The sequence below is a fragment of the Hypomesus nipponensis genome, chromosome 11 (genome assembly GCF_054491055.1).
Source record: "Hypomesus nipponensis isolate SF chromosome 11, ASM5449105v1, whole genome shotgun sequence".
NCBI classification, from domain to species: Eukaryota; Metazoa; Chordata; class Actinopteri; order Osmeriformes; family Osmeridae; genus Hypomesus; species Hypomesus nipponensis.
Genome location: NC_140371.1, coordinates 11,792,496 through 11,815,180, shown reverse-complemented (window position 1 = coordinate 11,815,180; position 22,685 = coordinate 11,792,496). Strand labels below are relative to the sequence as shown.

General features: G+C 45.1%; 1 protein-coding gene across 5 annotated transcripts in view; it reads right to left on the bottom strand.

The window, feature by feature from the left end:
- Nucleotides 1–22,685, bottom strand: part of ltbp1 (latent transforming growth factor beta binding protein 1) — an 81,412-nt gene that overhangs the window by 26,358 nt on the left and 32,369 nt on the right. For 4 of the 5 annotated variants that reach the window (XM_084709632.1, XM_084709633.1, XM_084709635.1 and 1 more), the window contains exons 6-15: nucleotides 16,837–17,046; nucleotides 16,344–16,660; nucleotides 14,881–14,983; nucleotides 10,716–10,793; nucleotides 7,468–7,590; nucleotides 4,334–4,501; nucleotides 2,566–2,772; nucleotides 1,271–1,293; nucleotides 479–581; nucleotides 89–175 (exon numbers count right to left, since the gene is read on the bottom strand). In XM_084709632.1, the coding sequence (XP_084565758.1) occupies nucleotides 89–175; nucleotides 479–581; nucleotides 1,271–1,293; nucleotides 2,566–2,772; nucleotides 4,334–4,501; nucleotides 7,468–7,590; nucleotides 10,716–10,793; nucleotides 14,881–14,983; nucleotides 16,344–16,660; nucleotides 16,837–17,046 (1,419 nt within the window). The remainder of the gene's footprint in view (nucleotides 1–88; nucleotides 176–478; nucleotides 582–1,270; nucleotides 1,294–2,565; nucleotides 2,773–4,333; nucleotides 4,502–7,467; nucleotides 7,591–10,715; nucleotides 10,794–14,880; nucleotides 14,984–16,343; nucleotides 16,661–16,836; nucleotides 17,047–22,685) is intronic. The other variant, XM_084709634.1, reaches the window with a different exon arrangement.

Below are 22,685 nucleotides of genomic sequence, written 5' to 3'. Positions count from 1 at the left end.
TATTATGGACCTGTCAGCTGTGCATTCACCAGTCAACTAAACTGTTTACAAATGTCATGGGGAAGAATAGACCACAATAGGACCGTACCTTCAAACTGGGTAGGAGCGATGTCCTGTCCAGCATTGGAGGGAAGGATCTCCACTGGGGCTGGGGCTGGTGTTTTCTCCACAACCTCTGAGAGAACAAGAGAGAAAGCGACAGAGCGATAACGACAGTGAGATTAGAATTGACGTTTTAATCACGACTTGTACTTCTCAGGTTTGCTCTGTCTAGACTGTCCTCTTCTTGTTTAAAATTATTTCGTTTAGATGCCAAGTTGTGGCTACAGAGTGAAAACTGGTGGCTCCATCCAAATCCACTGGCCGAGCAAAACATTCTGGCCGAAGGTGATCTCTTGGGTTTTCGCCGGTGAGAATGAGTCCACCCAACTGAGACAGAGTGACAGGTGAAAGGGAGGGAACAGATTGGATCAGACACCTGGGTAGATGGGCCCAATGGTGATGGTGGAGACACCTGGAGAGAGCTGGGGCTGGATGGCCTCAATTAGCAGGCTATGACCAACCCCTTGAACATCCAGCTCCTTTAGAACAACAAGAGACAAACACAAAATGGCCGTCAGGGACCAGTGTCATGGAGGGGTGGGGGGGGTGCGGGGTTGCGGGGGTGATGGCGTGAGGCTGCTTGACGTTTCACAAGCTCAAGCGTGGAAGGCTGAGAGTTGTCGCTTTGGATTCGTTTTCATGCGAGTGGTCTTGAGGGAAAGACCAGTTTGCATGTTGAAGAGCTTGGATAGGTTGAAAAGATGTTGAGTAGAGGGGCTTGTACAGCGTTATGGTTGAAAGCAAAACCAGCTTAATCCAAGACAGCATTTTTTTTTTTTTTTAAAGAGTCTTTGTTTTGTTCCTTTGATTTTAGTCTGAGCAGTCGTGTAGCGGGAAACTCCTATATAATTTAAATATATAAAAGAAAAACAAAGGTCTCAGTGCTAACTCATGGCTTCAGGTACTGTACGTAAAAGTGCAAAGAGAAAAGCAGCTGCTAAAGACATAAATAGTACATGTTTATTGACGTCCACGCAAAATGTGAAAGCCTGGCACATTGATTGTCTTATAGTCATGCAGTGATATATTGATGCTGAATTCATGCAGAGTTGATGCTGCACTGTACAGTACTTAGGAACACAGCTACCAGAGAGGCTAAATGAGCATCTTGGTGCATGCACTGGAAAGTTTGTCTTTTTTCTTTTACTGTAGAATAAACCCAACCTACCTGTTCAGGTGCAACAGTAACTACTGGTAATCCAAGAGGAAAAAAAGATTGAAATAAAAAAAGTGTGAGACCATTTGTGAACATATTGGAATAAAAAGGAGCAAGTATTTTGCAGTACTGTCTCAATAGTCATTTTATGAACCCATGTAACCTTTTCACAAACTCATATGAATGTGCTACCATATGTGAAGGGACATAAATCCTCTCAATTCAGGTTATTACTGTAGAACCCTGACTCTTTACCTCTGCAACAATCCGTTGTGGCACTGTAGCTGTTCAATTTCTATTCCAGTAATATGATGCACCTTTCCTTGTAATTACATTGGTCTGAGACAAGTACATCTTTTTTAAGGACACAATTTACATGACATTCATCCATAAAATGTATTTCAGCATGTCAATAAACCAATCTAAGCATAGGGCAGAGGACCAAACATTTGCAATTCGTAGTCAATGTCACCTTCACAGGCTTTGGAGTAATTTTAGCTTTATCTATGAGCTGGTCAAAATTAGATATTTTTCATGGCAAACAGACGTTAATGTTAATTAGATATCAAGGACGTTCTCCAAGCACATCATTTTAAGCTACAGATTTGGCAAGATGCCAAAGTTCCAAACAAAAAACGATTTACGGTATATCTTCAAAGAGGTCATAAAAACAGAAACAAAATGCATAGCAAAAGACGAAAAAAAAAAAACTCTGTCCCACCCACCAAGATTCTTGGCTCTACACAGCCATGATGCCAAGGTGCCTGGCTCCACATTTGGCCAACAGTAGGCGCCCCCACACTAATCCACGGAGGTTGGGCAGTGGCCTTCTCCCTGATTGTTTGTCTAAGTCTGTTCTCTGTGCCTGGGATCCTATGAACTCTGAGCTCCAGAGAAGCTTAGCGCTAATTTGGACAAGTATGGCTGGGCTCAAACGCTGCCAACTTCTCTCCTCCTCTCACAGGGTGCCAAGCATGTCCTGCATAATAAGAGTCCTTCCATCTCCTTCCTCTCCCTTTCCCTCTCCAGTAATCAAGAGTTTTGGAAAGCCAGTGAAAGCCAATAACATGAATCCGGGTTAACGTTGGAACTGAGCAGATGTAAAAGGTGGGAGTCGTTTTTTTTGAAGATCCACACAAACCATGCACGCACACAAGATGTTTCAAGGCATGGAATTAAAACATTTAAATGAATAACTATTTGTGAGCCAGACGAAGCCCTCTAGCATCTCCAAAACTTCTGTTTTCAACTATGGTGGAAAAAGGTGTCGTTTGAGGACTGTGTTCGGAAGTGGGACATAGACTCACCAGGCACAGAGGGAAGCTGTCTCTGTGTGACACTTAGGGCCTCCACTGGCTTCTCAGGTGTGGGGAAGGGCAGGGGCGGGGCCACAGGCTCCTGGAAGGTGATCACAGGCTCCTGGACAGGCCTGTTAGCATTAGGTTGGATGCGATTGGGTGGTTTGGGCAAGACAGTGTAGCCCATCCCTCCAGGGCATATTTCTTTGAATTTGGCTGGGGAGAAAAATGTATCATCTAGTCTTTCAAAATCTTAAAAATGACAATAAGTCAGTATGACAAGCATTACCTTTGACTGTGGCAATGTATATGTGTACTACTAATTTCAAAGATTTATACAGTATGCTACCTCTGTGAATGTTGTCTACAGCACCTACAGTAAGAGAAGTAGAAACAGAGCATTTCGGTAATAAAGATAAACTCAGCATGTTGCAAATGTATCCCAGTCTTGTTCCTGGATCAGTCTGTTAAACTAATATGTTCAAAGCAACAGCCTGAAGTCAAATAATAGCATTTAGCATCCACCTCTGATATGGTGCCACAACAGTACATTGTAGACAAATACATGAGTTCATGTTATGTTCCTGTTAAAACCACTTAATGGCTTTGCTAATCCCACCTGTCTCCATCAGTTTATTTCCAGATTAAGGAGCATGTGTCTCCTATTTACTTTTTTAACGGCTTTTAATCTTACCCACAGAGCCATTCTTGCATGAGGAAATACAAAAATAAGGCAAGCAATTACCCCTAAACTACGCCACAGTCCCTTACATAAGAACCTGATGTACCACACTAGCAACCCGAACAACCTGGCAACCCAAGGAACCTGGCAACCACACAGATCTTGACAGGTGTTGTTAATCAAGAATGCCATTACCTTTTCCAATTAGTCACCCAATGACTATGCCAAAATCTCTGTACTGTTACAAACTAACTGCACCATGCTGGCAACCCAGGCAACCTCAAGGACCTTTCTTGGATGGAGTTTTAATCAAAACCAGAGAGCATCCAGGAATGTGTCATAAGGCAGGCATAGACAGATACAAGATTTAGTTTCTTACGAGTGTTTCCACACTGTAATCCCAGTTGTAGTGGAATGTTTGGCCAATGTAATCACTGAATGCCTTTCCCAATGTTCTACATGTGTCAAGGTTGACAACCTTGATCAATTGAGCATGCATGGTTGCAAAACATATTTCCATAGACTTCAATGTATTTTGTAACACTTCCTGACATGACAATGACACAGAGACAGCCTGGACTAATGTAACTGTGGTCGAGCACAGAGACACAGAAAGGGAGTGTAGTAGGGGTGGTAAAGAGTGTGTGTGTGTGTGTGTGTGTGTGTGTGTGTGAGTGAGTGAGTGAGTGAGTGAGAAAGAGAGAGAGAGAGAGAGAGAGAGAGAGAGAGATAATCACATCTAAAAGCGTCTACAACACTAGACAAAGCAGTGAACCACATGCAGAGAAAGAGAGACAGACTGTGTATGGTTCTGATCCTGAGGAAAGGGCAACATTCATAATCTATCTTTTTTTGGCCATGTAACCTTTAAGTTAAGGAGTCCTTTTGTGACCCTGGTCTATGGAGACCCTAGATCTTGGAGAATAGTTCTATAGAGAATCTTGCTCAGGGGGGCGGATGCTTAATTCACTCTCGGCCAATCGTATATTCTAGTGAATCCTGATATCTATTGTACTCTTGGAGGTGGGCCCTTGTTCAAAAGAACCTTGTGATGGACTCTGACAGGGCTGGTATAACATGGCTGGGGGGCCTTACCTGTTCCTTGTAAGGGGCACTTGTCACAGCGCGGGCCCCAGGCCTTGCCCACACTGCAGCAGCACAGCTGCTTGCTCAACTGGGTAGAGACTGGGTGCAAGCACTGCCTCCCCGAACTGACCAAGCGGAAGCAAGCCCCTTTCTCTTCTTGGACGGTGGGGGTGTCAGCTGAAGAGGTGCGGAAGAGGAGGAGGGAGTGGAGGAGAAGATTGGAGGCAAAGAGGTGGGGTGGTGCACCACAGTGTAGGGGTACACGTACATGGGGGGAGAGAAAAGAGAGAGACAGAGAGAGAAAATGGAAATCAAGAAGTCCCCTTCACCAAAGAACCCCCAGCCCCAACACTGTCCCAACACAGAGAAAACATTTACTACAACATAAAAAAAAAAAAATGCTGGACAGAAATGTGACACCTCTGAGATAGTTAGCCAGGTTAGCTTCTATCACTCTACATATTTCATATCCTCAACCAAGGTTTTCTGAGCTTTGAAGAAAGACTTACAACTAAAACAAACAAACACACACACACACACTGCATTCAGTACACATACAAGCATGGTGGACATCAAAAGCTGTTCGGGGGCACAGGCAAATAGTCAACGTTTTCATCATGCCATGCCAATGCTTCATGCACTATAGGGCAAAGTTGAACATCCAAGCGCGGGCATGCAGTCAGTGTTTCAGAGTGGAGCACACATCATGAAGGTTTTAAGTGTGAGTATAGGAGTGGAAACAGGGATATGGTGAATCTCCAATGGAACCCAGACTTTATAGGTCACTCCAGGCAAAACTAGCTCTACGAGGTATTTACCCAGTGCTCAATTTTAACAGTACAACTGTCCAATTAGTGGCAAGTCACAACCAATGCATAAACAAAAACTTTTCAACCAAAGTTCACTATTCTTTCACTTCCACAACAAGAACAATGCAAGGTTTCAAGGGTTATGCAAATTGTTTTTAAATTAGGCTTACTGGAGTTGAAACAATATCATGTAATGAACTTTTTATACTTCTACCAAATGTCACAGTGGCTTGTTCCAGACCTTAACTAATAATGTACCATTATAACATTTTCCCATAAAGACAGTTTATGATCCACACTGACTTGTCAAAAGAGTGTCTGTGAAATTGTGGTTGTTATGAAATGGGTCTATGCATGAGTATTGCATTATGGGACAAGCACACATATGGACCCCAATACATGAAAGTCAAAGGAGAGTGCACGGTTTCCTGTTTGAAAAACAGACAGTGTGTCCAAGTGCCATCGTCTGTCCTCAGAGCGTCGGCAGACATCATATGAAAATCTTTCAGGACAGTCAATCATGCTCTTATCCCTAATGCTTCTCCTCTATGAAAACCTGTCTGTTTCCTTTCCCTCAATCCACCCCACACCCCACCTTCCCTTCTCACCAAACACATCGAAGCACTGTTGCTCTGGACCCCAGCCAAGGCCACCAAGTAATGCAATGAACCCCCTGTCTCTAACACTAACATGCCAGGCTTAGTGACAGGCTAGTCTAAAAGGGTTTGGAGCTCAGTAGCTTGTTTCTACTATTAAACCAGTGGGTCTCAAATGTTTTCCCTTTGTTAATAACACACATTTTGGGGTGAAGCCAAACGTAGCTGGGCAGAAAGAAACAAGGGTGAGTATCCTAAATCTTAAATGTATCAAATCAAACCGCATTTGGAGAAAAGTCTTGCTTGGTATGTAAATGTGTATTTTAATACATTTGGTTAGAAATCAACCTTATAAATGGATAGTTACATGATTAAAAGAGATCACTTTTAAAACCATTAGTCAAAGTGTTGTAAAGTGCTGTAAATGGAATAGCACATATGCGGTTGTCTGTTACTGTGCATTTCAGGAAAGTTCAGTTTCTTTCCATGGGATAGCGAGTTTAAATTAATGGGTATCAGGTTGGATTGGTCAACAATGTTTGGTAACTATTGTTGTCACGCACTCTCTCAATCAATGACCACAAAGATCCAGAACAAAGGAGATGAGTAACAGTCTTTCATCGACTGTAGTCAAATACCGCCCTATTCCAACTGTGTATTGGTTAAATTCAACTTTTTAAGTAGACAAAGTCGACATTAGTTGTGCAAGTGATACATGGGCTGAGGAACACATTAATGATGATTTTTTGTATTTTTTTTAATGTAAGCAGAAGACCCCTCGCTCATCCTGTGATGTTGATGAATGGCCACTCAACTTTCAATAGCAACGACATAGGAGAAGGAGAACCAATGGATGAACTGAGCGTCAAAAAGTGCACATGCGCACACTCAAGCACAGGCACGCCGCATAGAGTCTGAGACAGCAGCACATCGCTTTGACCATGATTAAAGGGCATCTCAGATCAATCCCCCGACGGCCAAAAACCCCAACGAGAATCCAGTCGATAGGATTTTAATCTCTCGTCCGAGCCTCCCTCCCTCCCTCCCTCCCTCCCTCCCTCCCTCCCTCCCTCCCTCCCTCCCTCCCTCCCTCCCTCCCTCCCTCCCTCCCTCCCTCCCTCCCTCCCTCCCTCCCTCCCTCCCTCCCTCCCTCCCTCCCTCCCTCCCTCCCTCCCTCCCTCCCTCCCTCCCTCCCTCCCTCCCTCCCTCCCTCCCTCCCTCCCTCCCTCCCTCCCTCCCTTTCAACTGAGAGAAATTAGATCTGTTTTGTTTGGCAATATGCTGAGTCTTGTACTCCATGCTCGGGGGGGAATCTGATTAATATGATAAACACCATGCTTTCAACCATGCACTTTCATTTGTTTCCCACAGTCATATGCATATCATCACACGGTGTTTGCAGTATGCGTTGCCACATTCACAACCATTGGTATGCTTTTGCGCTCGAAACGGACTGCCGCCATTGCAAATGTAACATACATTTCCCTGTCATTTCCCCTACCTATCTACCGGTCGGCTACCAAAATAAAAGTGGAGATAAACACTGAAATCATACTTTTATTGTAAGTATCTAAATGACAGCATCATACTGTTTGGCATGGCATGCTAAGACGCTCAAATCACAAGTCATGAATTGGTCTTGCATGGGTGGATGGGAACGGACAGAAAAACTGAGAGAGAGAGGAAGAGAGAGAGAGAGGAAGAGAGAGAGAGAGAGAGAGGTGAGTGGAGGACTTACGTATGCATGTGGAGAGAGTTGGGTCAGGGATGTAGCCTGTCTTACACAGGCACCTGTAGCTCCCCACCGTGTTCATACAGTCTCCATTGGGACACACTCCTTGGAGCTGGCACTCATTAAGATCTGAAATAAAATGGGGAAGGGGAAAGTGCATTATAGTACAGCGCAGTACACTTTGGTTCAACATGGCTTGCAATTGTCATGAGGGAATGTATGAATGTGTATGTTTAACAATTGTTTAGCAACACTAATTGCAGTACAATGAACTTGTTAAAACAGTGACAAACTGCCTCAAAGAAGGAAGTTCAAATCACATTTCTCCACCATGACCTTTAGTAAATCTGGCCCCAGGATACAGTAGTTGAAAGAACTCACAGAAAGAGGAAGATATATGGTTTCATGAACTGTTTCCGGCATGAATCCAGTTTTATGGAGCAGCCTTCAAAGGAGCACGTGTACTTCCTTGTTTCCAAAGTTTTGGGTTCGTGTGACATGTGGTTTCTAGCTGTACATCCTGAGTGAGAGGTGGACTGAACCTTGACCATGACCACGACCAGACCCTCCGTCCAAACTGTCTCGGGTAACAATCGTGAGAGTAGCCACCACAGTCTTATCAAGACAGCAGCCTTCTTATCGGAGGAGACAAGGAAAAAAACTAGGTTTTTGATTTCATCCCTGATGCTTCTTGTGTTTTTCTACCTAGATGTCCAAATGTGTTTTCTGTATCCACATTAAAACGGGGAGTTTGTTAAGAAGAAACTTGTCCCTCTCCCAAAATAAGCATTTTTGCTGTCCTCAGACTTTGTCTGTTCTTTTGATGCTATTTTGGTTTGAGGGAGTCTAATATGGAAACATGATCGCTTTCCATGTTGTTTCCTCTGTAGCAAAAAAAAAAAAAGCAGAAGATTGATGCTGACACTGATGCTCAGACTAGGCCCACAGTATGCACTGCACTTGGATTGACCCAGATACTGGAACACAACATGGAAAAAGAAGCATCACATCATCTTCAGTTACTAATACCCGCCGAAAGCAAGCTTCTTCATGTTCATGAATATTACTGTCTGTTCTTCAAACTACAAAACAATCACCAACAGGAAAGCAGCTAACGTCATGGCCGCATTATCTACATATCCTTGGGCCGGTGAATGAGGGCGTCTCAACATGTATCACTAGACAAGTCATTGAAATCTCCTCGTCAGACGGTTGAGAGACTGTTATAAATCTCATAAGGGGAGAAAGACACATTCTTTTACAAGAACGACACGTCAGTCCGTTGCCAGGAACACTAACAGCTCCCAGTTCACGTCCCATACATACAAACGCACAAAAACATGCCTCCACTCGCACTTTCAACTCCTCTTCAGAGTTCTCTCCCTTTGGCCACACCCACTGGCACTGTCAATCATCTTGTCAGTTATCGTACACGACCATAAAGTTAAAAGTGTGAAAGAAAAGAGTGGATGAAAGCGCTGGAGTGTAGTGACAGTGGCCCGTCCCCACCCACTGTGTGTTAGTGGGATTGAAATGATCTCGGGTCAGTCATTAGCACCAGGATGCACCTGTGCGTCGGTCACTGCAGAGTGCCAGAAGTGTTGCCCGAGTTGAGCCATGGAGGCTTTGTGAACGCTGTGACCCATCCTAGAATTACACTTGTCATTGTAGGCTCATGTTGACCCTTCGAAAAGGAGCTGATAAATGCTTCCTTTTGTCCCTCTGTTACTTTTCTCCTATACGCAGTCACACAACAGTATATCTGGGACTAGGTGAAAAGACACACAAACCTCGCTCCATGCCAAACCCAACAAAATGAAAACCTAATTAGATGGACGGCGAGACAGGAAAAAAAAAAAAAGAAAAAGTAAGAAAGAAAGTTGGGAATGGTTATTATAAGGGGAACAGGATGTGGTGGATTAGAGTGAGTCACAGCACCTCGGCAGAAGCAGCCAGGTCTGGACTGAAGAGGGGCCCGGGGCTGACTCTCTCCCCAGCCTGGCAGCAGTCCGACTAGGCAGCAGTCTGGGCTCAGGCTCCCTCTCGGAGCCCTTCTTCCTGCTAGCCGCAGGTTTGGCTAACACCAGGGTGGCATGGCACCCTGCCTGGTAGAAAGTCGGTGAAGCCGGGCGGACATTGGGGAGTCGATGGAACTGGTTACTGTACAGGGTAGGGGCTGATGCCTTGTTGAAAAGGGTTGTTTGTATTTGGACATTTTTGTGTGGATCTTCTCAGAGACATGGGAGTGTTCTTAGTGCATCAATCTCTGGAAGTTTACTGCTCAGAATATAAAATGGAGTCAAAACCGGAGCGGGTACAGTCCATCTAATGTCTGAGGCTGGGAATAGCGAGTGACTTCCAGCACAGATATCTAAAGGGTTCTCAATATTGTGGACAAACAGACAAATATAACACAGACAAACACACTTATGCACCCACACCCACACAGACTAACACATGAATTGAACCTAGTAGGTTAAAATGACATTAGGGAGAAGCAGGATTGATTAAAATCAGTCAAGTCTGGCACTTTTGTAATGTGGTCATCCCTGGCCAGCATATCCAAATTGAACTCATTTAATGATTTGGGATATGTGCAGTCTACGGTAGCTGCCTTTCCCCTTCTCTCTCCAGCCAGTTCGAGGGGTTCACACTCCTGCTAAATCAGGATAGATTTGTGTCTAGCAAGCAAAGAGAAGGAGAGAGTGATGGAATGGTAGCTACAGAAAGACACAAAGACCTGGAGCTTCACTCGCTGAATCTTAAAAGGGTTTCAGCCATTTTGCTGGAGACAACCAAACGACATGACAAACAAGCCCAAGTGAAGGACAGACTTTGTCCCCCCTCAGTACCCACCTACGTCGTGCAGTACTGGGGCAGGAGGAGCCACAAGAGGGCACTATGCAGAGGTAGAAAACTCCATCAGATAGCGAGTCACGTAAAACAGAGACAGAAACAACAACAAACAAGCGGAGCGAGAGAATGATCTCCGTGTCAAAAAGACGTATGTGCATTCTCCTTCTCCAGGTTTGTTGCTCTACCCTTCCGCTCGTGGCTGGAGGTGACAAATCACTTTGTTAGGGCTCATTTCTCTTGGGGACCTCTCCGTAGTTCTGAGAAAACGATAGAGTTTCTCCCTGACTCTCAGTGGGCCGGAACCAAAGACAAACAATGGTGTAGTGTGGCAAAAGAGAGAGAATGTGTGTGTGTGCGAGGGGCAGCACAGTACTGTCACAGTAATGTCCTGCTCTTACCTTGGCAGTTGGAGTTGTTGATGCGCTTGTATCCCTGGGGACAGTCCATTGTGTGTCTCGAACCAGTCAGAGGAATAGCTGGGGAGGAGAGAGGTGGTGGAAGGACAGGGGTGGAAGGGAGGGGGGTTAGGTTATGGTTTTCCCATTAAGACACATCCACATTTTTCAGGGTCTCAAAGTGGACAGGATGTGCTCTTCGGTAGTTGGTGAGACCAGCCCCCTGTACCCCAACCCACCAGCTTCAGATTCAGGCTTTTAGTCAAACTTTTGGGACCGGCATCATAAGATTCTGCAGCACTACCAGATTGACACACCTCTTATACATCCAGCACAGGAGGCAACAGAGACGGACTACGCTAGATGTCATGTTCAGGAAGGGAGTCCTGGTTTGTTTACTCTCTGGTCTCCAATCATGAATTCCCAGCACTAACTGACCTGACAAGGGCGTTTTGGCTCACTTGCATTGCCTAATCTTCTTTAAGGACTAGAATAGCATTCTAAACCTTACCCTGAAATTCCCCACAGAATCAAACTTGCAACACAAAACGCAAAACCTTGTTTGCACCCATATGGAAGTAGTTGCCCTCGCCCCCATTTCGGAGATGCAGCACAGGCTTGTATTAGCATTTTCAAATTGAAGAGGAAAACAAATCCTCCCCATCCAAGCGAAAAAAGAAGGATGCTCAAACAATGCCCACATGGAGCACATTATGCAAAGCAATTGATCAAACTCGTGATTGGTGAGATTCTGCTCAGGAATCCAGAGTTCCTTGCCTCCCCCCATTGGGCGGGACAACCTAAAGGACATTTCACTCTGTAAAAACACCATCCTCCCGCCACCTCCCAAATGCCAGACATGATGTTGCCTCACTATTTCTTCTGCATGAGCTTGACATTAATTGCGGCACATTTTAAAACCAAAGAAAAGAGCCAAGATCTTTTAATGAATACTCTGGTTGGGTGCCACTGGCTTGTATGTGTGTTAGTGTGTGTCTTAGTATAAAGCTACTTCAGAGCTATTTGCCAGGGACTGAATGTTCACTCAAATGCCCCTGTTCACGCTGTAGGTGCGTAAGTGTATTGCTGTGTGTGTGCATGCTTTAAGACAAAAGCACCAACGAAGGGGCTGTAGCACCTGTAGCAGGGTGGCACCCAAATACTTGAAAGGAGATTGTAAGCTAGCTTGGCTCAGCCCGGGAACAAGGCTATGTTTGTTTGTGTGTAATTAAGCCAACTTATTTACCAGCTACTACTGTCTCCAAGGCATAATGGAGTGGTTCACTGGGCTGCACATAAATGCTAACCTCACGCCCTTGCCATTCCTGTCTGCCTGGGAACAGAGCACAGACCAACACTGTGTCTTTGTAGCAGCCACCTACCTCCACCTCCCAAGCTAACAATTGTCTGACAAGAGACATTGATGTTGAAAAATATATGATATACGTACATATATAATGTAAGTTTTTGTTTAAGCCAACAATGCTGATACTGTTTGCTGTGTACTGTAAAGTTAACTTTGTTGTCATAGTACGGCACTGTATAGTTTTTACAGGACTATACTGTATGCCCTCTTCAACAGTGAAAAACACATAAGCCATTACCTCAGGGAGTGAAGCATACTAAGGTTCATCATCGCATAAACAGTTTTTCCTGCCAAAGGATGAACTGATGCAATAGTAGGATAACGCAAATCATATTCACTAAATAAGCTGTCACAGTTATTATCTGATAATTATCAAAGCCTAACAGTGTAATTAGTTAATGGAAGGCTGTCTGCAAGCTTAGGGGCACAGGGAGCTTTGATACCTGTCTGAGAATAGGAGAGTAATCATCCTATCTATGGTACAAATTAGCTTTTCAGGAGCTTCTATTGAGTTCAAGCGATTCATGTTAGAATTAGCCACCCACACCCCCTCAGTTTATATGCAAGGAGAAGAAATAGAGCATCTAACCATGTGCTAAACCACCACCATCACCAGCATCCCATGGATCCCATACCTTTGGCATGACACAGACAAAAATGGCATTCTATAAAGAGAGTTGGTTCAAACAGATCCCCAGGGTGCAGGGGTTGAACGTATGGTATCACACACGGGTCATACTTGCAGCCCTTTTCTCTATCTCCACAGAGTAACAACCCCACTAAAATAGCCCCCAGGAAGAGAGAGAGAGCACAGAGACACTGAGATCGGCTCTGGAAATAAACTGGCCTATAGGCCGGGAGCTGTGTCTCTTTTTATATCCAGATAAACACAAGGGTGGGATAGTGTTCCCAACTTGAAGGGACTGTCTGTGTCTTTACTTTGCCCTGTTGCCAGCTGAAGTGAAATGGTAGGTCCAGATGGCTGAGCGGTTAGAATCGGGCTTGTAATCAGAAGGTTGTCGGTTCAATTTCCGGCCATGCCAAATGACGTTGTGTCCTTGGGCAAGGCACTTCACCCTACTTGCTTCGGGGGGAATGTCCCTGTACTTACTGTAAGTTACCCTGGATAAGAGCGTCTGACTAAATGTAAAAGTAAAGGGCCACCATGTGAGACTTGTTGATATTCCTTTCCAAGGTGAATGATGAATGGGTGATGGTTCCTACTCTTGAGAAGGATTGGATATTAGAGGCCCGAATAAGGAGTTGCTACTCTAGATGACGTAGTGTAGGGTTAGCAGTGTGTTCGGATAATTTCTTTATCAAGTAATGCACAGAGTCGTCTGATTAAAAGAAAGTACAATAGTTTAATGCTTGCCAGCAAGGAGACAAAGTCTGATCGCAATACAAAGTTAGCATGTTGTGCTAGCTAGCTATTTAAGCACAAGCGCTCTTTACAGTCATTGGTTAAGACAAAGGCACGCAAATGTTCCATGGCTCTTCTTCATTGGCTCCTTGCGTAGACCTGATGCAAGTGTGTGCGTGCGTGTTTGAGTGTGTGTTTGTGTGTGCCTTTTGGCCCCTGTAAGCTTGACCACATGATTCACCCAACACAGATAAGGCTAGACATCTTTTATGGCCTCTCCAGTAAGAGAAAGTGGTCAGCCCAGGTCACCTTGTTTACATATGCCTTGTGTTACCCAAAGTTCAGATTTGGGGGTAGGTCTCTCTACACACAAGGAATGCTGAACACAGAATCATTCTTATACAGGATAAATGTGTTACATCTTCAATTTTTCCAACACAGTGTCGCACAGCTAATGCTGTTCTGTAATGACATTCTAAAATTGTCACTGTGGATACAGCTCAACAGGCTTGAATATAGCTACAATAACTCAGTTTTGAAAACAGCTAAAAATGTGTTTAGTCTATATATGATTTTTATAGCACCCCTTACATACAAATTTCTAGTTTTCAAATGTTAAAACTGCAAAAAAATTGAAATATATTTTCCAATGGAATTCCGGGTCTCCAAAAACAACGTACTATCTCCAAATAAGGGTAAAAGACAGTGCATGTTGTAATGCCACCAGGGAGAAGAAAGGAATTTATTTAAAAGTTTGTAGGGAAATCCTATTAGGTGAGTCAGAGTTCCGGGCCTAAGGATCTTTTGAGCATGTTTCAGGAGAACAAGATCATTATTGGAACACAAGCATGTGAGCCTGGGTCTGGGTCTGGGTCTGGGTCTGGGTCTGGGTCTGGGTCTGTTTGCAATGTGAGTCAGCACATTCACACGCTTGTGTTTCCTTTGAATTCCACTGCTTCTGCAACTTCCCCTTACACCCTCCTTCCTCCTGCCCACGCGGCTGTCATTCTCACACACACGCACACACACACACACACACATCCCCACTTTTTGGGCTTTTCCCAAAGTTAAAAAGTGATGGTTGTCTGAGCCTAAAAAACTCTTTCTCTTGCTTTGGGAAAGTGAGGAAATACACAGCTATGCCAGTAAATTGCAGTCTCTGTGCCAGTAAAGTGTATTTTCTGATTTATTGGCTACTGTGTCTCAGCAGAAAACTCAAAAAAGACACTATACACATAGTTGAGACCAGTATCATCCAGCTGAAGAGCCCTTACTTGGATATAAAAGTGGTCGTTGTTGAGTCTGCTTCACCTCAAGTCTGTTCTATGACCTCTCTCTCCCCAGCAGCAAAGTTCAACCATGTCAAACCTCACTCAAATGGTATACTCGGGTCATGGATCCTTATAACAGTATTATTGACACACTGCATTGGTACTTACATGGTTTCTTGGGGCACTTCTGGCATTTGTGGAAGCCCCAGGACGTTCCGATGGTCCCACAGCAGTCCTCCTGCTTTCTGAGCCCAGGCAGAGCCTTGCCACACTGCCGTTTCACCAGGGACAGAGTGGGATGGCGGGAGAAGGAAGGAGACAATGCAGGGATAGATACGACAGATGCAGATGCGGACAGAGTGAGAGAGGAAAGAGTGGGATAAATATTGGGGCAGATGGAAAGACGGAAGACCGCAGAGACACAAAAGAAAACACAGGATGAGACGCAATCAGTGAATCCAGAATTCATCCACCAAAATTCTATCCTCCCCATGTAACTGTCTAATAACTGAATAAACACAAGCTTTTACGGAATTAGGATCCCACAATAGCCTGGTCTGTCAATCTCGGGGTACGAACAACTCTCCATTATGGAACTCATTCCCTCCTTCCGTCTCACATAGATTGAAACACACAGATAAGATCCTATGGGCCGTGGATGGGCGAGGAGAGTTTGTTCTTATCTCTGCGCCGTAAATTTGATAGAAAATCATGAACCAAATTGAACAGTGATTCAAGGCGGATAAGAGGAGAAGGGTGCCAAATGTGCTAATACCTCCGGGATGTATTGAAGCACTGACACGGGTTATGGAGTAATTTCCGAGGCGAAAATGTATTTTGGGGCTGATAACATCTTTGTTCTCTTGGCAAGCAGACTGAAAAACGAGAAGGAGAGCTTACACACGGTCTGACTGAGAGGGGTGTTTTTGTGTCATCTAAACGCACAGCATTGAGGGACAAACAACTACTTAGATAGGGAGGGGTTGGGATTTTAAAAGGGCAGATGATTCATGTTTGAAACCGGGCCTACCATTACCATAATACAGTCCTACATAACACTATCACTAATCACCCTCCCTTTAACGCACATGTGTCAAACTCCGGTCCTCGAGGGCCGCTGTCCTGCATGTTTTAGATGTTTCCCTGCTCGAACACACCTGATTCAATTAAATGGGTTGTTATAACGACCATTCATTAGAATCAGGTGAGCTGTATAAGGGAAACATCTAAAACATCAAGGATAGCGGCCCTCGAGGACCGGAGTTTGACACCCCTGCTTTAACGTATTGAAGTATTCCCAAAGAGATGTACTACATTTACATAACATTTTGTCATTTAGCAGACGCTCTTATCCATAGAAACTTACAGTAAGTACAGGGACATTCCTCCCGAGCCAAGTAGGGTGAAGTGTCTTGCCCACGGACACAACGTCACTTTGGGCACTGCCGGAAATTGAACCAGCAACCTTCCGGATTCCTTAACCGCTCAGCCATCTGACTCCCTGCTGACTCCCCGCTGACAGTGCGCCCACCGGTGTTGCCCTCATATAAAGCTACCCCTCTACCTCCTCCTCTCCATATCCATGCCCACAGATGCTGCACGCCCACAGATCCTCCCGCCTGCTGTCTCACCTGCGTCCCAGCGGTCTCCTGGAAGCAGCGCCCAAGGGGGGCGGTGACGGGCTGGTAGTGGTGCCCATAGCCATGCTGGATGACATTGTGACCTTGCTGCTGCTGCTGCTGCTGCTGGTGCTGCTGCTGGTGGTGGTGGATCTTCTGGTTGCTCTCCGAGTGGTGGTAGGTGGTGTAGGTGGAGCCCGACTGGGAGGAGCGGGACGAGCCCTTCACCTTCTGGCCGTTTGAGTCCAGTTGGGACACCTGGTGGATCTGGACCGAGGCTTCCGGAGGGTGTTTGACATGGATGTTCACGATGCTGGGGTTGAAATTGACTAGGGGAGAACAGGGTCAGAAGAGGTTGTTTACGCAGAGGAACGGCTATTAAGCTAATTGGAGAGAAACCTTCATGAATGATTTATTTCTTTGCGTTTATTGACAAAGACTGTGTGCTACAAACCATGACTTTATTCAGCACAGTGAATTATTTAGAAGTGGCTCCTTCTTTTACCTGGATTCTGCCCGTTACTGTAGGTCAGGGGCAGTGTGTGTGTTGAGTGGATCTGGGATGTGTGGCTGAAGCTGGAGGAGCTCTGCTGGTGATGGTGACGGCCGTTCTGGACAGGCATCTGGCAGAACTTTCCGGTGAAGTTGGGCGGGCACTGACACTTGTCCCTGGCACTGCACTTTCCTCCATTGATGCAAGGAAGATGGCAGACCACTGGCAAAACACATGATGAGAGTGTTTGTACACAATGGGCATATTGCAGTTTTGGCCATATATATGGGCAACACACACAACCACACACACACACACACACACACACACCCACACCCACACCCACACCCACACACACACATGAAAGCCACAGAGGGATCTTCCTCCCATCTCTCATCATCCTCCCATCTCTCATCATCAAGGTCCACAAATCACAAAAAAGACACCGCGATTCTAGAGCAAAAGAACAAGTTCTATTTAACCATGCTTTCCTCGAGTTCGAGGACATTACACATTCACCTCAGTGTCCAATCCTCCCTCACTATCAATATTCATCACCGAGGGCCGTATGGTAAATGATCCACTATGCCTGGAAACTGCATAATGCCTTAGCAAACCTGCAGCTAATTGAGCGACCTGCTAATGTATTCATGTATTCCAGGTCCTAAGGCTTGTTCTCCATCCTGAGTGGGGCATGTTGTGTTGGGCGCAAGCCTAGTTTCCAGTCAGTCCTTAGACCCAGAAGGAGATGTCTGACGAGGACCCAACTACGAATTCAAGAGGTGCCAACAAGACGGTGTTCCTCCCAAGAGGAGGAAAAGATGTTCCATTTGAGGGTAAACAATGATAATTCAAGTCTCTTCTTGTGTTCTATGGTAGTTCTGACAACAACAACAAACATTTTGGTCACTTGTTTCTTTTTCCCTGTCTGTTATTGTCTTTCTCTGAAGAGCTGTAAGTCACCCAAGGCTTATTTACAACATTTCTTTCAGAGATTCAGCTTGTCAACACACCACACCAAACCCACCTTAGCTTAGCTCACTACATTCTGCAGGCCAGATACATATTAAACAAACAAAAAATCTAAATTATAACATAGCTGCAAGCAGCAATGTTGGATTATTCCTCAAAATAGCAAAATATTGCAAAATTGACATATTAGAGGATTACACTTCACTGCCGACAAAGGAACTGTGAAGGCAGATTTCATCCTGCCGAATTCTAAATCTCCGCATGCATCTGCATTTGAACCAGTACCTTTGGATTCCAGATGCTACACTCTTGCAAACTGAGACACATATACTTTCATATTAGGAATGTTTGTTTGCGTGAATGCCTGAGTGACTAACGTGAATGGGAATACACTGCCAATACAGTCTTACAATATCGATCAGAATACAACTTTTACACACATAATGCAAGAACTCCAATATGCTGGCTCAATGTAGCACAATCTTATCTACAAAACACAACAGTTCTGGAGCATTGTGGGTAGTATTTACCTCAGAGTGAAACATCTGTTACAGTTATGACTAGAGGTAAACCGCTTCAGGTAGCTAAATGTACCTGACTTGCTTTGCAGTGGCTTACAGTGTCGCTAAACAGATAATCATGTCATGAGATAAATAGATACTACAGATGAATCATTGCTGTGTTTGACAACCAGAGGATTGACCAGAAGACCAGAAACCGGTATTTCTGTCAGAATAAAAAAAAAGAAGAAATGCTATGGCTGGATTTCAATCTTTGACTTCCCAGTTCAGCGTCTTACCAGAACAACTGTAAAGAAGGCTGACAGGTATAACATCAAATGAATGGTCAGTGTCCAGAAGGTTGACATTCAGTCCAGCTATAGTATCAAAGGAATGGCCGGTGTTCAGAAGGCTTTCATTTTGTCCAGATATACAGCACTGGAAAAAATTAAGAGACCAATGCATTTTTGTTCTCCATGAGAAATGAGCCATGTCCACAATTTTTCAGAAGAATTTGAGAAATAGGGTGGAAATGCCATCACTTTGAAAATATGACTTTTGGGCGTGGCCTGTGGCGCCCCCTATGGTCCCATGTGGGCCATTCGTGGTGTGGCGGTTAGTTATGGCATGTTGTATCACTTTGCCAAACTTCAAAACTTTTTACCCATGATTTCTGAATTAGTAGGTTACTAGAATGATAATAATAATACCAGCAAAACCAAAAGGGTTCCTCCTGACGGAGGAATCCTAATTAACGGCTCCACTCCGGCAGCAATTTGGAGTAATTGAGGCTGAAGGCCGATCTGAGGAGGGTTCTGTTTGCTGAGGAGGGTTCTGTTTGCTGAGGCGTGCTCTGGAAAAGAGCTGAGAGAGCCCAATCCCCCCAGTGTATTTGAAATATGTGTCAATGGCGTGTGGGTCGGCAGTATGAATCAAGCTGTCAGTTTATTCCAGAGCTGGCCAGCAGACCAAGCCCAGGAGGGGAGGGCCGGTACAGTGTGTGTGTGTAAGAGAGAAAAAGAGAGAGAGAGAGATGGAGGGAAAAACTGTTGTTTTCCCCATAGGCAGTAGGTTTTCGTGTCTGAGTGTGTGTCGGCTTTCCCCAAAGGATCTCAGACACAGTGGGCTGAGCACTGGCTAGGGAGATATAACTGACATCCCCCGTCTGCTTGAACTCCCCAGACACACACACACACACACACACACGCAATACACACAGACAGACACACAAAAACGCATACATACACAGACTCACACACACAATTGGATACCTGCTCCCTAGGAGGAAAATCTGTGCCTATTGTTACTTCAGCAAAGGTAGGAATCTTCTCGGTTGAATCGCGAGTCGATTGCTTAATTGAGCAAAAGAGAACTAGTAATCACATTCTCCTGGCGCTGCCGGTCGTAGAAGAGCATGTAAAACAAGGATACACACAAGCTGACAACTTCCTGGAAGGGTTAAAGTGTAATGTTCCACACCTCCAGGTAATTCATTCACACGCTTTTAGGAGTTCCATATTTTTCACTGGAAAGCATCAGCACTTGCCTTTTGCCAGTGTTTCAATAGTATTAAAAGAGTTATGTGGTCATAACTTAAAAATTACACCACATTTTCTATTAAATAACATTTAAATGAATCCTTACTGTTAAAATACTTCTACATTTAAATGGTGCTCTTTTTGTACTTTGGATACTTTTGCTCCGTTTCCAAATCACCACTATTACTACAATAAACATTATGCCCATACCATACTTTGGTGTTTTGCCCTCTAGGAAAGGACAGGGTTTCAGGGATTTCACGTGGTGACACATAATGACAGCTAGAATAAATCATCCTCTCCCCAAGCCTCTCATTACAGTGGCAATAACACACAGCTTAGAAACCTCAGAACCATGTCCCTGTCTCTGTCCCCCTCTCTCTCTCTCTCTCTCTCTCTCTCTCTCTCTCTCTCTCTCTCTGTCTCTCTCTCTCTCTGGTTCCCTCTGGCATAGAGTCCTGGCCAGTTTCCATTCACAGTTTTATCTCCCTATTTTTTCTTTGTACTTTTCTCCTTCTCCATCCCAATTATTCATTGCTTGCTATCATCAATCTATAATCTCCAACTCTCGCCTTGAGAAGAATGTTATACCAGTAGATGGTTTCATAGAGATTTGAGGTTGTGTTGGATGTCTACAGACAGCATTATGTACTGTAGAGAAGCAGGTGGTCCAAGTGTTGTTTTTCTCCAGAAAACTGGTCCATTTCCACATTGCCCTTTACAGATGTTGACATTTGACTGTCACCTGGTAGGTTCACCAGACAGCAAACGTTCCAAGGCTCAATGGACAAGCTCTCAGACACTGAACCGCAAAGACAGCAGTTATAACAAATTGAGTGCAAAAAGGCCAGCTGGACAAACTGACAAGGAGTTACCATAAAAGCTGTTATTTCTATTGAGAACATCCCACATGAAAACACACTGAATGAGGTTTACACACAACAAATCTACTGTAACCAAACGATGAGTAACTGATTGAAGCCTTAAGTGAACTGACATGTTTTCCCATCTCTTGCCAGAGTGTCTGAGGTGTAATGTGAAGAAACAGTAGGTAGACTGAACCAGAAGCCACAGAACCCACACAGCTAATGAAGCCATGACACCAAAGCAAAATGGCCACCACAACCTCCCTCCCTAAATGATGTCAGACCATTCCCGATGAAGGCTAACCACACCTACCCATAATGGTTGCAGAGTCAACTTGTTGTGGGCAGGGAACATGCTACTGAGGCTGTGTGTGGCTCAAGATCATAGCGAGAAAGGAAGGGGGAATTCCAGTGTTTGAAACAGCAGTTGAGCGATTGTATCTGACACAGTTCTCTGGTAGACATCCGCTTAGAGAAAATCATATGAAGTGATATCTACCAAAAAAACGAAATTGAGATGTGCCGAAAAAGAGGTGGGTTCATCTCCCAGACTGAAGCAGTGGTTATACTCTAGAAAGAGCTGGTGACTATTGGGATGAGCAGTCTGATGGTCTGAGATTTGAAGTGTCTTGTACTGTACATCCATCAGACTAAACAATATCTTTCTTCCAGACGATGCACATAATAGTAGCGCTGGATGGGACTGTTTAATGGGACTGCACAAACCAACACACAAACACACGTGTATTCGTATGCACGCGCACACACACAACCGCCAAGCCACCCTCCCCCCCCCCCCCCCCAACCACCACCACACACACAACCACCAACTCCTATCCTCCCCCACATAAACACACACACACACATCTCTAATTTCCTCCTCGTCAGCCAGCCACTGAGTTTCTAAGCCTGGAAAGGCAGAGAGGTAGCTAGGTAGGATCAGAGTCCCGGAGCTGCTTCATTAAGCCAGGCCGCACTGCTCCCTGGGCCTGGGGACCGTGATTAGAGCAGCCTGGGTCAGCAGGCAGCTGCGAGGAGGGCCCCTGGGTGCCTAATGAGATTTTAAGAAGACCAGTCTGGCGCTTTGTAGAAAATTCCCACTTAGCGGTTAGAGAAGTGGGACAGGTTGGCCCAGACCGAGCAACCCTAGACTCACCAGAGAGCCAAGCGCCTGGTGTTTATTGCGGGCACAGAACCTGGCAACCTAAGAAGCCCTTGTCGCAGCCCCTCCACCCCAATTCCACCACCGGCAGCTCCATCTGAGGAGACTGTAAAAACAAGGGCTAGTCTTCCCCCCTCCTGCCAGGTAGAGCGGACAAAAAAAAAAAAGAAAGTTGCTGGGAAAAAATGACAGTGATTATAAGCTAATGAAATCTGACAAGGAGGAAATGACAGCTACCAGAGGAGCAGTAGACTCCAGCCATCCCAAGCTCCTTATAAGGCTAGGGCTGCACAGCTCATAAACTCTCCAGCACACTCCAAACCTGGCAACCACTCGACCACCCCCCCAGCCCAACCCCACCCTCCCAGTCCCGCTTTCCTCCTCCTCTATCCTCTGTTCAGGTTTTTCATCCCTCACCAGATGATTGCCTGGCCACGACTTGCGTACGTGGGAGTTAGGGAGCCTATAAAATTTGGGGAAAGTGTGGGTGCTGAATATGTGGCTGGCTCATTTATGGGGGGTTTTAGACTTTTTCCTCAGTCTCTAGCTTGGAACCTCACATGGTTTCATGTAGGGACTGACCAACAGCTGATTACAGTCCACTGGCCCTGTAAAATGCCTAAAAGCACTATTAGTGTGTAATGCTCAATAATCCAGTTCCAAACTGGATTCGAGACAAATAGGGCATCCAGACAGCCATCTCCTCCCAAAGTCAACAACACACCTGGAAAAAATGGATTATGTCCCCTCCATTTCAGCCCACCTCACCTCAACAGGTCTCGTCTCTCATCATCTACCGCTTATCCGGGGGTCGGGTCGCAGG